The sequence below is a fragment of the Ischnura elegans genome, chromosome 1, assembly GCF_921293095.1.
Source record: "Ischnura elegans chromosome 1, ioIscEleg1.1, whole genome shotgun sequence".
NCBI lineage: Eukaryota > Metazoa > Arthropoda > Insecta > Odonata > Coenagrionidae > Ischnura > Ischnura elegans.
In genome coordinates this window covers 4,721,681-4,736,253 of record NC_060246.1, presented here as the reverse complement: position 1 = coordinate 4,736,253, position 14,573 = coordinate 4,721,681, and the positions used below count along the sequence as shown (strand labels likewise).

Here is a 14,573-nt window from a genome sequence, read left to right as displayed (position 1 = left end):
ACATATTCCAAACTGCCATGCTCCCCTTATATGGTGATGAGCGTCCCCCCTCACAAGTAGCTACCTCAAGAGGTCACTACTTGATGAGCATCCCAGTAGTGGTCACTACTTTAGACAGTATTAACTGCACTTTAAATATTTTTCATCAAAATAATCAAGTACTCACCCTCTCCAAACGTTCATGAGCAACTCTTTCTGCTAAGGAAGTAGCAGATATTCGCCGTGGTTGTGTGACCACAATGTTGCAATGACCTCCCCTGCCACGAGTCGCCCAATCATCCAGTATAAACTGAGGCACCTGCGTACTCTTGCCACATCCCGCTTCACCCGTCACCACCACCACACGATTCTCATCCACCAGTTTGATGATTTCTTCCCTGCAAACATCCATCCAGCACTTATGATGCTTATAAATAAAGAAGGCAGTGCCTTTACCTTATATGTATTTTAGGTAATATGTTCACAGAGCGCTGCAGCCTAATTTTTTAATTTGAAATGTCAATTAAACTTATGGTATTTTCATTGCAATTCATTCATTTTTTTTTTATTTTTTCATCCATTATGAATAGGGTTCATGAATATTTTCAAGTTCCCAACTGAGCATCATTATCAGGGTGAAATAAACCTTCCATTTAGAGGAGGATTAAGAAGGAAAAGGTAAATAAATACAGTAAAACCTCTATACAACGAACCCCCGCATTGCAAAATTTTAAGGAAACCTCCTTTTTACGAAGTCATTGGCCTGGTCCAGGACCTGTCCAATGGACAATGCAAGGCAAACACACTCCCGTAACGAACCTCTCTACTAATGAAAACTTCCTGCAATGAAGCCTGTGCTTGGGCGCAAAACATAAAAAGTGCCCATCTAGGATGAATTATTGAGAAAAAATGTAGTGTTCCGCATTTAAAGGAAATTCTTTCCATAATAAGCAGGAAGTAAAACCATAGCAGAGGGTACCGCATCTTAACCGTTCCGCTCCGAGGGGTTTGCATGCAAGACCTACAGAGCGGAGAGAGAGTATGGAGGAGGAAACTTCAAGCTCTGGCGTGATGGATGAAGGCCATAGTCAATCAACTCTTATGGTTCCCACCATAAGATTTCACTACACTTCGCTTCGCCCAGCTCCGTCCATTGCTTTGCTCTGCACAGCTCCGTCTATTGCATCGCTCCACGTGGCTCCGTCTATTGCTCCGCTTTGAGCAGGAGCCCTAGACAACTTATTGCTCCTCTCAGAACCGCCGAGGCTGTTTACAAGTTGAAATGGTTTGGCAGAAAATCTGCAGAGCCGCTATTTTAAAACTAAATTTTGATTCCCATTGAGCACTCCTTGTGCAAAACCAGCTTTCCTCTCTGGAGTCCTTACACTACTGTGTGTATAAATATATAAATTAAATGTCAGTATAGAAGTTTATTTGCCATTCCAAGTTGAATGAATGGAGGTGGTTATTCCTTGGCCCCGTGCTGCAAACATTTTCACATCATACTCTTATCAGATTACCTTTCTGTTTTGGGCTACATTTGCAGAGGTGCAGGTGGTTAGGATGGAGCTCAATTTTCCCTTATTTAAGCATTTCAGACTACTTTCTGTATTAGTCTACCTTCGCAGAGGCATTGATGGATTGAATGGAACCAAATTTTCCCTTTAAAATCCTATCGGATTACTTTCTGCATTGGGTTACATTCCCCAGGGCCCAGGGAACAGTGGAGCTTCATGTTTTCCTCTGAAAATAGTTTCCAATTACCTTTCGGTGTCGGATTTCATTTTGGGAGAGGCAGGTGGACAGTTATCCAAACTTTGGAGGACTCAGTGCCTGCACTAGGTTAGATTTCTTTCTGCATCCAACTCAAAACGTCTCCATCCTAAATTTTTAGCATGAAATATAACCAATGAAACTAGAATGTGTGGAAAACTTTCTTACACTAGCACTTTTAAAAAAAATGTGCATGTTCTCCATTGCATTTCATAGTCCTTCTGAAAGTTGTTTTGGAACTACATAGCGAAGTAGTTCGACTCCATCAATAGATATCTGTCCAGGGTGTCTCCTCATTGGAACGAGGTCCTCTGTCTGTAATGTAGCATCAGTGCTTTCACAGATGATCAAAAAAGACTTAAGGTTTTCCAAATACAATTTTTTTCAACCTGCCGTATCACAATTTTATTATGAAATTCTAACTTTTTCACTCAAGGTGAATGTTCTCAAGCTGATCCTTATCTAATGGTGCATTTCATTTGCAAAGCTATTTATGCCAACCATCCTGGAATTTTCAGTAAAAATTAATAATTAGTATTTGGCAAATCAATAACCAATATACAAAGGTTTACAAATATTTTGTAGCCTGCAAGTTAGGAAAGAAATATTTTGGCCCGTTGACCCTACTTCTCGATCAACGCTGTTAATTACATTGTTGCCACAAAATTGGTAGTGGGAAACTAGTGGAGTGTATCCTTGTCTTTCTTTTTTGTTGAATGAACAATTTTTTGTTCATTCGACAACGATAACAAGTTTGGTTATTTCACTGTCAGCATTAATATTTCGAGTGCCTTTGAGTTTTCTTTAATTTCATGCTGTTTGCGGGAATACTTGCTTGTGTTAAATTTGTGCAAGTATCAGATCGTTACAGTCCGTGATTGCAATCCTCTCTCTGTGTTTACCAAAGCTTTATTTCTATCAGAATTTATCTTAAACAGGTATCCCTGTGTTTTCATAATTTCCAATAATTGTTGGACAAGATATTAACTTCGGGAATCACCAGAAAAAGGAAATGCCAGAGATTTTGAGTGTGTCTACCAATTATGAATTCTAATTTACCTGTTCAGGAGCAATAAATATCCTACAGTTGCACATTTAAATGATATTCTTCAGTTGCATTATAAATCAACCCAAAATTGTCTCCTCTCTAAATAATTGCAGTTACTCAACTATTATTTTCTATGTGAGTTATTTACTCTCCCATCTTCCTTTTTGCAGGAAACAGTACGAATGAAAGATGCTTCTAAGACCAACTAAGAGGGCATGGATAAGGTGGAAGCCTGGTGTTCGCAACATGGGGAGTCCTATGCAATAATCACCACTCGCTTGCTTTGTCGTTTGTAGTGCACCCAAGTGGGTGAGGGTATGGTTGTTGGAAGTTGTTGTTTTCACTGCTGTTGGCCGTGAATGGGAGTAGTGATTCTGTCATCGTGTTAGAATGGTCTAGAGCCAATGCTGCCCCGAGGAAACTATCGACAGGAGCTCAACATTCAGGTGAGTGGTGATTTGGATGGTGTGGAACTCCCAGCACATAAAAACAAACAGTCCACTATTATTCTGTCGTATCGCATACAGTTTTTGGCCCTTTGTGCCGGATGCCTGGGCTGGATACTGGGCCAGATGAAATAACTGGGAGAGTGATATTATCCTGTTTTGATATCATAAAGTTACCTCTAATACACTTGGTGAATGAATCACTGAAACTGGGCATTTTCCCAACACCACTAAAAAGGTCAAGAATAATTCCTCTCTACAAAAATAAGGGCAGCATTGATGACCTCAATAACTACAGGCCGATTTCACTACAGAATGCATTTTCCAAAATTTTTGAGAGAGTCATGTACACTCAACTAATATCCTACATGGACAAATTTAACCTCTTTTCTAAAGACCAACATGGTTTTCTTCAAGGGAAGTCCACCACTTCTGCAATTTATCGAGCAATCGACAATGTACTACTCTCCATTGATAACAAACGTGAAACTTTGGGGCTTTTCTTTGACTTCTCCAAGGCATTTGACCTAGTGAATCATAAGCTGCTCTTGTGCAAACTAGATAGTATAGGCATCAGAGGCACACCTCTCAACTGGATTGCATCGTACCTTCACAATCGATTTCAGACAGTAAATCTTTTGATCGATGGCACTAAACATACCTCTAGTATTTGTTCATCCTCAATGGGTGTCCCACAAGGGTCTATTCTTGGAACTTTTCTATTCTTGATATACATTAACGATTTACCTACAACTTTATCATACACAGATAATATTACACCAATCCTATACGCGGATGACACAAATGAGATCATCTCCTCCTCTTCGCGTAGCTACCTAATTGATAAAGCTAGGCAAGTTACAAAAATACTTGGTAAGTGGGCCAATGAAAACCATTTAATTGTAAACGCTGAAAAAAGCAAATTGATTCATTTCTCCACAGCAAAAAATCTCTCATCAAGCCTACTTATTAAGAGTAATCACAAATCAATTGAGCAAGTGTCTTCTCTTCAGTTTCTGGGTGTATGTTTGAGTTCAAATCTTTTTTGGACCCAACATACTGATCTCTTGAGTCATAAACTAAGTTCCACATGTTACTTACTGAGACAACTCAGTAGTTCAGTAAGAAGGGATACACTCCTTACTCTGTACTATGGGGAGTTATATTCCCATATCTTACACAGTATAATTTTTTGGGGCTCCTCTCATATCAACTCATTACGCATTTTCAGACTTCAGAAAAAGGCTGTTAGAATAATAGCCCAGAAACCATCCAGATACTCATGCAGACCCTTATTCAAGGAGCTAGGCCTTCTGCCACTGCCTTGCATTTATGCTATGATTACTGTGTTGTACATCAAATCTAATATCATAAGGTTTCCCCTTAATAGTGACCATCACTCCCATCACACAAGATGCAAGCATAACATACATTACACTACTACAACTTTAAACAAACTGGGCCCGAGGGAAATGGGGGTACGACTTTATAATAAACTCCCTGCTGATGTAAAAAATATTAAAAAATTTAATGCTTTTAAAATACAATTAAAAAGGTTCCTTCTTTCAGGCTCATATTACTCTTTGGAGGAATATTTACATGAGTTAAGGGCTTGATGGAATGTTATACAATGTGATTCTTTTTTTTTCTTCCTTTTCTTTGTTATGAGTGATTATTATATGTGATATATATGTACACTGATTTTATGCTTGTGAAGTAACTTATGTTTTTGATGGACGTGCCTTACACCTGTGCAAATGTACCTTGGTCTTTTGGGCAAATAAAACATATTACTATTATGCCTATGGATACTGAACCCATTGTCGTTAGATTTTTTCATCTTGATTCTCAGGAAGTGGCAGCTTAATTGGTATCGATTTTAATTAGGCTTATAAAGCTGATCGTTTGTATATCATGGCTTGCATTGAGGATTTATTGGTAAAAGAAGAGCTTTTGAGGTAAAAAATTATTTGTATCCAGTTCGCTGCTAGAATCAAAACTGATCTGGGTGACGTGAAAGATGTGGCCTTATTGAGGGTAATGACGGAGGGATTAGGTGAACTTGGTTCTAACTATCCCGAAAAAATAACGAAAATCGTCTAGCATTATAAGAAAGAAGATGTTGACCAAGCTGCGAGTTTTCAGGCTGAGATAGAGCAGTTCAAAATTACATAATACCACATTAAAGCGATAATGGCCACAGCACTTCATGCTGAAGCAGTAGGTTCCGCCTCTGTGACCCCACAACTGGAGCTGGGATGTCGAGAATTGCGTTAACCAAGTTAAACTTGGTCAAATTTGATGGAGATCTTAAAGCATGGCAGAGTTTTCACGACATCTTTGTGGCAGCCATTCATAATTTCACTGAATTATTGGATGCTGAGAAATTTATATATTTACGGCCATATCTTACAGGGGAAGCATTGTCGTTGGTGTCGTTTTTGCCTCTTGCTTGTGCCATTATGCGATGGGCTTGGGATTCTTAAAATTAACGCTACTAAGAACCGTCATTGTTGATGAATGTCTATTTGGAGGCATAATTGGATTTGAAACCTGCCGAGCAGTCCACTGAACAATTGCAGACATTTTCTATATTGTTGATCGAATACACAGGTGCATTGGGGGCTATGGGATCATATCGTATCGAAGAGTGGACAGTTCTCCTATTGTTCCTGTCATGGAAAAAGTTGATTGAAAGACCTGTGAGATAAGTGGGAGAAAGAGGGGTCCAGGTCTGTTAAAGAATTTATTGCATTTTTGGAACAATAGGTGGGGTATTGGAAGTTGCTAAGCGCAGACCCTCAAAAGGAGGCTCACCTAGCCCAAGAATATTGGTGAACCATGATGATAAAAGGATTAAATCGTGTGGGGCCAGAACGAGTATGTTTTTATGATCCCATGCCACTGACATCAGCCACCGGACTGTGAAATATTGGCAACTTTGAAACGTTATATCTTACTCGCTTTTCTGCCAGTAATAGATATATGTTCTCATCTTGTACAACACTTACTTCTTAAAAAATATAAAAAGGTAGTAAAACTGCATCATTTACATAGAGAATGTCCCTTCAAACTGGAAGACAGAGACTATTTTAAGGAGCCTTGGCCATACCTGAATTTTGCAATGGGTAGATGTTCTTGAATATCACGGAAGCGCCTCCATTCTGCTGCCATTCGACCATCACCAGTACCAGATTCGGCTTCACGAAGCCTATAAATGCGCTGCAACATGTCTTCTGATCTACGTGCTACCCTCCTGCCATCAGGTTCTTCATAACGCCTGCCGGTTATTGGATCAGACAGCTCTCCACGACCGAGTACATCTATGTGTAAGGTTAAAATGAGAAATAATTAGGAAACTAACTTGCAGTGGCGAGTTATGACCTAATCGCCTTTGCACAGAATAAAAAGTATGAGAATATAACAAATCTTTATCTTGGGAAGTATAAAAAAATCAAAATCATAACAATATATTTGCGTTTTCTGGACAACTTGCAAGCCTACGCAATTAGGCATGCTAACTTGAAGGGGAAGCATTGAGGGCTTATTGTACTGCTCAACAATAAAAAGATGAAAGTCAGGAAGGCAAAAAATTGTTGTTCGTGGTTACATGGAAAAGAATTTACAGTGCCAAATACAGGCAATGCATAAACAAGCAACAGAATTTTTGGTCACGGAGTAGACGAGAAACATGACTATCAATAAAAAGACCAAGATAGTAGACACTTGTACCACAGTTGAGAAGATTTACCTTGCTTTTTGCAACATCAATGCTCTTACCTGTGGTGCCATCGTCTTCAGCCAGTGGATTCGCATCATCTTCCACATCGTATTCATGGTTGTAGCGGCGAAGCATCCTGTGCCCACCAGATCCCCCTCTATCCTTCAAGCGAGCACTTTTCAAAATGTCACTCAGCAAAGGCTCAATATCCTGCAATCATAAGCAAAAGAATTTTGATATTCATCAAATATGAATTGTCCAAAGACTCCAGCTCATTCCTATTGTGAAGCGGAAGATGTCACCAACTGGTGCCACAAATGAATTCCAAAAATTGATACTTCAGTCACTTGCAGGGGAAAATAACAACAACGATCACTTCGCATTCATAATTATATTTATAACATGGATGTGCAAGTAGTAATTTTTGACCCAAAGTCTCAAATCAAGTTGTAACCACACGAAAGTAAAGAGTCGAGTCACTTTAACGATGGTTATCTCTGGAATGAGCAATACTATAATGCATGCACCAACATATTCTCTTTTTTCCAATCCCCTGGGTACATTTTCTCTTCTGAACACACCTCTAAGAGTGTAGGAATTAGGAGATGATCAATAATAAATAAATAATAATGAATGATGTCTGATTTGATACCTTCAATAGCCCTAAGGGACTTAAATAATTACAGTAGACTTTCGTTATTACGAAGTTCACGGGGCCGAAAAATTGGAGGTTCGTAATAACGAAGTTCGTAAGAACGTTTCTTTTAAGAATCGTCGAAAGAAATAGTGTATTATAAACGCTATTAAATTACGCGGAAATATATAAAAACAAGAAAATTCGTTTCAGTTTTTCAACAGAAGACTGCGCCATGACGCAATCGATGGTTGATATCTTCCCGAACACATTAACTCCGATGTTCAAACCAGATGCGTCCCAAGACCTTGTTCCAAGGTTGATAAAATTACAGTCCGGCCACCGAGAGTTGTCCAGTAACAGACAATGGGCTGGGTAGGGGGTATGGGAGCCAGGTAAGAAAGGGAAACGCTCGCTAAGTGTTCCATGAAGAAAATAACCGGAAGGGACGACGAGCGTGAAGGACCTAGAGGGATAATTACTTGTTCTATTGTTTCGAAGAATGGGCTTATTTTGGTTGGTCAGGCTTATTTCGGTGCTCGAATGTGCATTTGACAACGTTGTATGACTAGACGAGGGTGTGAGGTGCGTTTGGGGGACAGCGATTGGCTTTAAACCGTGCTGACGCAGGATTATCCACCCCTCCGTATTATATTGTGCCGTAATCGGACACCCCTCGCCAACCGGACTGCATGTAAGTTATCGAGGAGTACGGTTATCCTGCGGGATGCAACACTGCATTACACGTATGCGCTAACTCACGATTGTGGCGACCTGATCCATCGGGGCCTGCGATGCATCCGGAGCCGAAAAAATGTCTCCCCGCGGTAACGAAGAACGGGCGAAACGCTGAACAGTTCCTAAATTCACACCAGATTCAATGATACCTTATTCAGATGGTGATTACAGTGAGAGTTTCACAGCGCCAAACCGCGTAGTATCGGCCAAATCCAAAGGCGCCAAATTTGAAATTTGAAAGTTTTGAATGCTCGTATCTCTGAAAATTCGTACATCGAATGTGCATAGGAAGAGGATTGACTGTACATCCAATTTACTAATGGTTATGAGTGGGTCACCACGACTTCACAGTAATGAAGGCTGTTATATGATGTAACGCGTAAACTGAATAAAGAACCATAATTGACGCTCTTAGGCACAGTGCACGAGAATAACTTTAACGTGGCGCGATTATTAAAACTTAAGTGCATTGAATATCCACCTAAATGACGTGATTTGTGCGTCTAACTTCGTAATAAAGTTCATATTGTAACCGCCGGGACCGGGACTTAGATTCGTAATTTCGTAAAAACGAAAAATTCGTAATAACGTTTCTTTTCCTACGGCTTGGATAGGCCTTTTCGACGGGACCAACAATTTGCTTCGTAATATCGAGAACTTCGTAACAACGTTGTTCGTATTAACGAGAGTCTACTGTAGTTTCTCTTCAAGCAACTGCCGATGATTCAGCGTTTGTTTGCTCTGCAAATGACGGCGCAAACTTGTAGTAGAGCCAGTAGAGAGTTTCAAACAAAAATTCTACAAGGCAGTTGTTTAGCCGGTGCATTTGGTAAATAAGTCCCAAATCAAACGGGCCCGCACTTCTGGTGTGTCCACAGAACGCCTAGGCCCTAGGCGTTGTTCTCTTGGCGCTTCCCTCATTGTTCATAGTGCTTTGGCTTACATTAAATCAGGGCTCAGAAGAACACTAGGCATAGGCCTGCAATCACATCCGCCTTCCAAATCGTTGTTCACATTTTCCTCCATCTTCAGACTCAAGAACAAAAATTACTATGTACCTGCACATCCCTGTTATAAATATAATTATGAATACTAAGTGATATTGGTTGTTATTAGTCCCTGCAAGTGACTGAACTCCCTAATAAGTTGCCACATGTATCAAACAAATTTTGTCAATTTCAATTATAGCCTAAAAAAACTTAAATACAGTCAGAAATGTGTCACCTTTGGTTTCATTCTTTTTTGAATCTTATGCATATCATCCGATTACCAAATGCTAGAGAGACATCTTCGGGCGCATTAGGTGACTCACCTAGCATTTGGCCTCCAGAAAGAGTGAGAATGCATAGAAGGTGGTAGGCTGAGAAAGGTCAGTCAGTCAGTCAAAGACAGGGCATGGATGAAACAAATTTCCATTGTTCCCGTGTAACTTGATATTTTGCTTCAAAGCAAATGATGTCTCTATGTTATCTCAGAAAAGAATAAAATATCATTGGCTGATGGAGGGTTGAGGGTGGTTTCATGAAATTGTTTTGTGATGTAGTTACTATTGATGTGGTTGTAATCCTATTGGTGCAGAGATTCACCTGATGGTTGTTCAATCTCTTGGGAAAATTCACATCATGTACCTGTCATATTTTGCCCTAAAATTTTCCACGGCTGAAATTCTGTGGCAGAACCCCAACGAGAGATTGTAAACAAAATGTTTCATGAGTAGGACAAGCATCGTAGTGCAACGGCATATGCGAAGAGAGGATCAGAACTCTTTCCCCTCCCTCTAATCGGACGCTGCATTCACTCAAGCATTAATTTAAAATTTTGGATCCAGATTTGATATCTCAAGCAACTTTGGATACTAAGTATCTGATCTGACCATCCCTAGTGCCTGATGATGCCACTTTGCGGTGACACTTGTTGTACAAACGTAAAAGTTAGGTGGAAAAGTACAAATATAATTATGAACATAAATAACTGCCACGAAGTGAAGAATGTTGTTGTGAAACATATAAGATCACTTGGGCTTTCAAAGAAAGGACTGGCAAGGCATGGGTTATGACATGACATGGCATGGCATGGCATCCATCTAAAAAGCCATAGAACAGCTAAAAGACTGAAAAGTTTAAATCACCAAGGATTCAACATTTATAACAAACTGCCATCTGCAATAAAAGATCTAGAATATCAGAAATTCAAATTATCCGTAAAAAATATCCTTCGAAAACATTTGTTCTATGATGTAAAAGAATATATGAACTGTGTCTTTTAAGATTTATCTTTGTATACTGTTCTTAACCAAAATGACCTTCTTGTTGTACTTTTGTTTTTGTAATTGTAACTCATTACAACAAGTTGTATATTTTGTTTTGTGACTTGATCATTTTTATGTACGAGGTGTGTTCAAAAAATATCGCCACTTTTGAGTTTTTTCAAAAATTATTTATTTATTCATGAATATCTATTTTGTCCCCTTCAAAGTAATCCCCATGAGATATTATACACTTGTGCCAACGGTTTTTTCAATCTTCGAAGCACTTCAAAAAATCATTTTTTTAAATCTTGTTCAGCTCCTCCTTCGATGCCGTCTTTATCTCGTCAATCGTAGCGTAACGTCGTCCTTTCATGGGTCTCTCCAGTTTAGGGAACAAGAAAAAGTCACAGGGGGCCAGATCTGGGGAATACGGTGGCTGCGGCATCATTAGTGTGTTGTTTTTGGCCAAAAAGTCGCGCACAAGCAACGATGTGTGAGCAGGGGCGTTATCGTGGTGCAAAAGCCAATTTTTGTTCTTCCACAAATCCGGGCGTTTCTGGCGGATTGCTTCGCGCAAATTGCGCATAACTTGCAGGTAATATTCCTTATTGACCGTTCTACCCTGTGGCAAGAACTCATAGATATTCATGAATAAATAAATAATTTTTGAAAAAACACAAAAGTCGCGATATTTTTTGAACACACCTCGTAATTGTACTTTTTGATGACTCCATGCAAATGTATTTTGCCCACGGATAATAAACCTTATTATTATTATTATTATTATTATTATTATATATAGGGATGGTCAGATCGGATAACTCAGATCCAAATATCCGAGGGTATTGCCCTTCATTGGATAAATCAGATCCTACGTCGCAGAAGACATCAGATCTGGTTCCAAAATTTTAAATTACAGCTTCAGTAAACGCAACAATGCAAAGTAAGAATAGAAAGTGTTCTGATTCTCTCTTCGAATGTGCTGTCGCATTGCTATGCTTGTCTTCCTGATAAGCCATTTTCTTTAAAAGCTCTCGCAAGGGTTACGTATAAGAATTTCAGGAAAATAAAAAAGGCAAAATATGACTGGCACATAGAGTGACTCTTCCCAAGAGATTGAACAAACATTGGCGGAATCTCTGCATCATAAGATAATAACCATGTCAAAATACATAACTACATCACAGAATTCAGAAAACCACCTTCGGCCCTCCATCAGCCCATGCCTCTGATGTTTTTTTTTTTCATTTCTGAGATCACATAGACCATAAATCATTGTCTTTGAAGGAAAATATCAAGTTACACAAAAACAATCGAAGCATGTTTCATCCCTACCCCATCTTACCAACTGACCTTTTTTGGCCTACCTGCTTCAATTATCCGTTTCTGCTAGGTGAGTGACTTTTTGGGCCCAAAGATATCTCGATAGCTTTGGCAATTGGATGACATGCACAAGATTTAAAAAAGAATAAGACCAAACGTGAAGCATTTCTGGCGATAACTTAAGTTTTATCAGCTCTAATTGATTGCCACTAAGTTTTCTAGTTACAACTAGACAATACAGGCATCCTCCGAGTTACCTATGCCTCGACTTTCGTAAATCCGTACTTACGTAAGTGATAACCGTATTTCAAGTGATTATGTTAATTTTCGAATGCAAGCGCGATGAAGTAGATATTCGCTCGTATACCCAATGTCAGAAAAAATATTGAATAGTTATCGAGTATTTTACATGCTAAACACAACAAAGTGACCCATTTTTATCATTCCTCGAAGGAATTTTCATTAATTTCTGTAGAAAAATTGCTTACCAACCCAAAGTCACCCATCAAAGTGAAAATTTGCAGTTCTAGCGATGGAAGTGGTTGCGCTCACTCCTGTACAATACTGCTTGTTACACAGCATGCACACCCGTACTCTGACTTTCAACTATTTAAAAATTGTATCCTTAAGTTTGCACATTTCTATCTGTGGAATTAAAAGAAAATGAAGTTCGAGCAGAAATCTTTATTGCGGAAAGGAATTGGTTAGTACCCACGTAAAGGCATTGAAATTTTGAGTGTTGGCAAAGAACGCTGCAAAAAAGTGAAGAAAAAGTTGACACACGATATTAATTGCGTACTTGTTTACATGTTTCTGGCGACTGGGTTACCGTGTTGTATTTTGCAAAGATTTTATTAAGCTGCATTTTCTCATTCTCTCATATTGTGTGCCAGTGTGAATGAATACTGCATTATTGAAAGATTTTCCCCACTAACTTTGTTGCAAGTTAATGATGGAGTTGGCTGAATAAAAGCTCACTTTTAATTAGCTTCATGCATTGGAAATACTCTTTCATGTTTCCAGCGAAGAAAATATTCAAATGATGATATTTTCATGTCATTTTATTGAGATATTAGAGAATGAAAGTATGTTTTCGTGTGTGAAAGATTGAGTGTATGTGCGTGTGAATGTATCTAAGAATATAGTGATTTACTGGTATTTTTTGTGTGTTATTTGCTCGTAATCCTTGACGCACATCCTTGGTGTATTAACTGTGACAATGAAACCACCAGATTCATCAATCAACATAATATATAAAAGGCAGAAGATATATTGATTAAAGGTAAGTATACAACACAAACTATTGGCCCTTAGATCACAGTATAGCATAATGAATCAATTTAAGTATTCATTTTAGTAATGTAGTGTTGAGATACCGTACTTTCCTAAATCCACGCGATTGGTCAATTCGGGGAATAATATTTTGATTGGTGATGCTCGAGATGCAACCCTCAGACTATATTTATGTTTATTGATTTTTTGTCTAATAACGTTAGAATTTGCAGAAGAGTTCATGAATATCACAGTGAATTGAATGAAACTTCACCGAGAATTTACCGTGCATTTCTCCGCTGAGAATTCACCCCACCGATCGAAATCTCTGAAGCACTAACTCAGAATGTTCGACTAACGTAAATTTAGACTTATGCAGACTCTGCCGGAACACATCTCTTACATAACTCAGGGGATGCCTGTACTAATATTCAACATTGTCTACACAGTACAATTTTCAAAGAAACAATCGTAGCATTAGCTCCCTCAAAAAAGTAGAGACAGACTGGAAACGCCAACCGCTTATATCACGTACCTCACCCAGCCGCCCGGATTCACTTTAAAGGCAATGACGTCACAAAATCTAACATGTTCCCCCTTGACTCCCTCATTTGTGGTCACGTTGCTTGAAAGACGCAGGGAATGCGCTCCTCTCCCTCCACCTCTCCTTTACGCGCTTCTCCTATCCAACCCTTCCTCTCGAGATCGCTAAGCGGGGGTTTCGTTCTATTCCCTCACCTCGTCATGCGTCGTTCAGCATAAAGTAACAAAACTGACGTCAGGGGAAGCCTGCATCCTTGCAGTATTCGAATTCGTGATGATCTTTCCGATGAGTGGAACAGTTCGGGAGCAGTAGCTCAATGCATAACGGAAGGTACCTCTAAAATCGATTTTTTTTCCCCGTCATTTTTAATTTTTTTGAGGGGTTTTGTGGGGAAAACCAGGGATTTTTGGATTTATTCCCCCCATCATTTTCGGTTCCCCACGTTGAACAGTATCTTTTCACCACTCTAATCTGCAAATTTGATGTAGTCAGTCAACTTGCCTAAAACCGCGCTGCATGCACTAAACAACTATAGTCCTCTACGTTTTTCTGAGTCAATTACCAACGACCAATTCGTGCGACAGTGTATGGCACAAAATTCAAAGTATTCGAGATTGTACTTTGAGTACAATTAATCGAGGTCTCAAATATCAAATACTTCCAAGTATTTGAGTTATAGAGTATTCACGGATACTATTTGCGCATCTCTAATTAAAAGTTATACAGTAAAACCTCTTTACATCGTAATGGAGGGGACCAAAATTTGGGCATTTTGATGTATGGAGGTTCACTATAGAGAGGTTTTAGTGATAGGCACAATTTTATTGATAAACTATAATATTAATAT

At 39.1% G+C, this 14,573-nt stretch overlaps 1 protein-coding gene across 2 annotated transcripts in view; it reads right to left on the bottom strand.

The window, feature by feature from the left end:
• The window catches only part of LOC124154994, a 105,284-nt gene that overhangs the window by 66,041 nt on the left and 24,670 nt on the right, over positions 1-14,573 (bottom strand). For both annotated transcript variants that reach the window (XM_046528753.1, XM_046528743.1), the window contains exons 8-10: positions 7,027-7,177; positions 6,359-6,569; positions 167-377 (exon numbers count right to left, since the gene is read on the bottom strand). In XM_046528753.1, the coding sequence (XP_046384709.1) occupies positions 167-377; positions 6,359-6,569; positions 7,027-7,177 (573 nt within the window). The remainder of the gene's footprint in view (positions 1-166; positions 378-6,358; positions 6,570-7,026; positions 7,178-14,573) is intronic.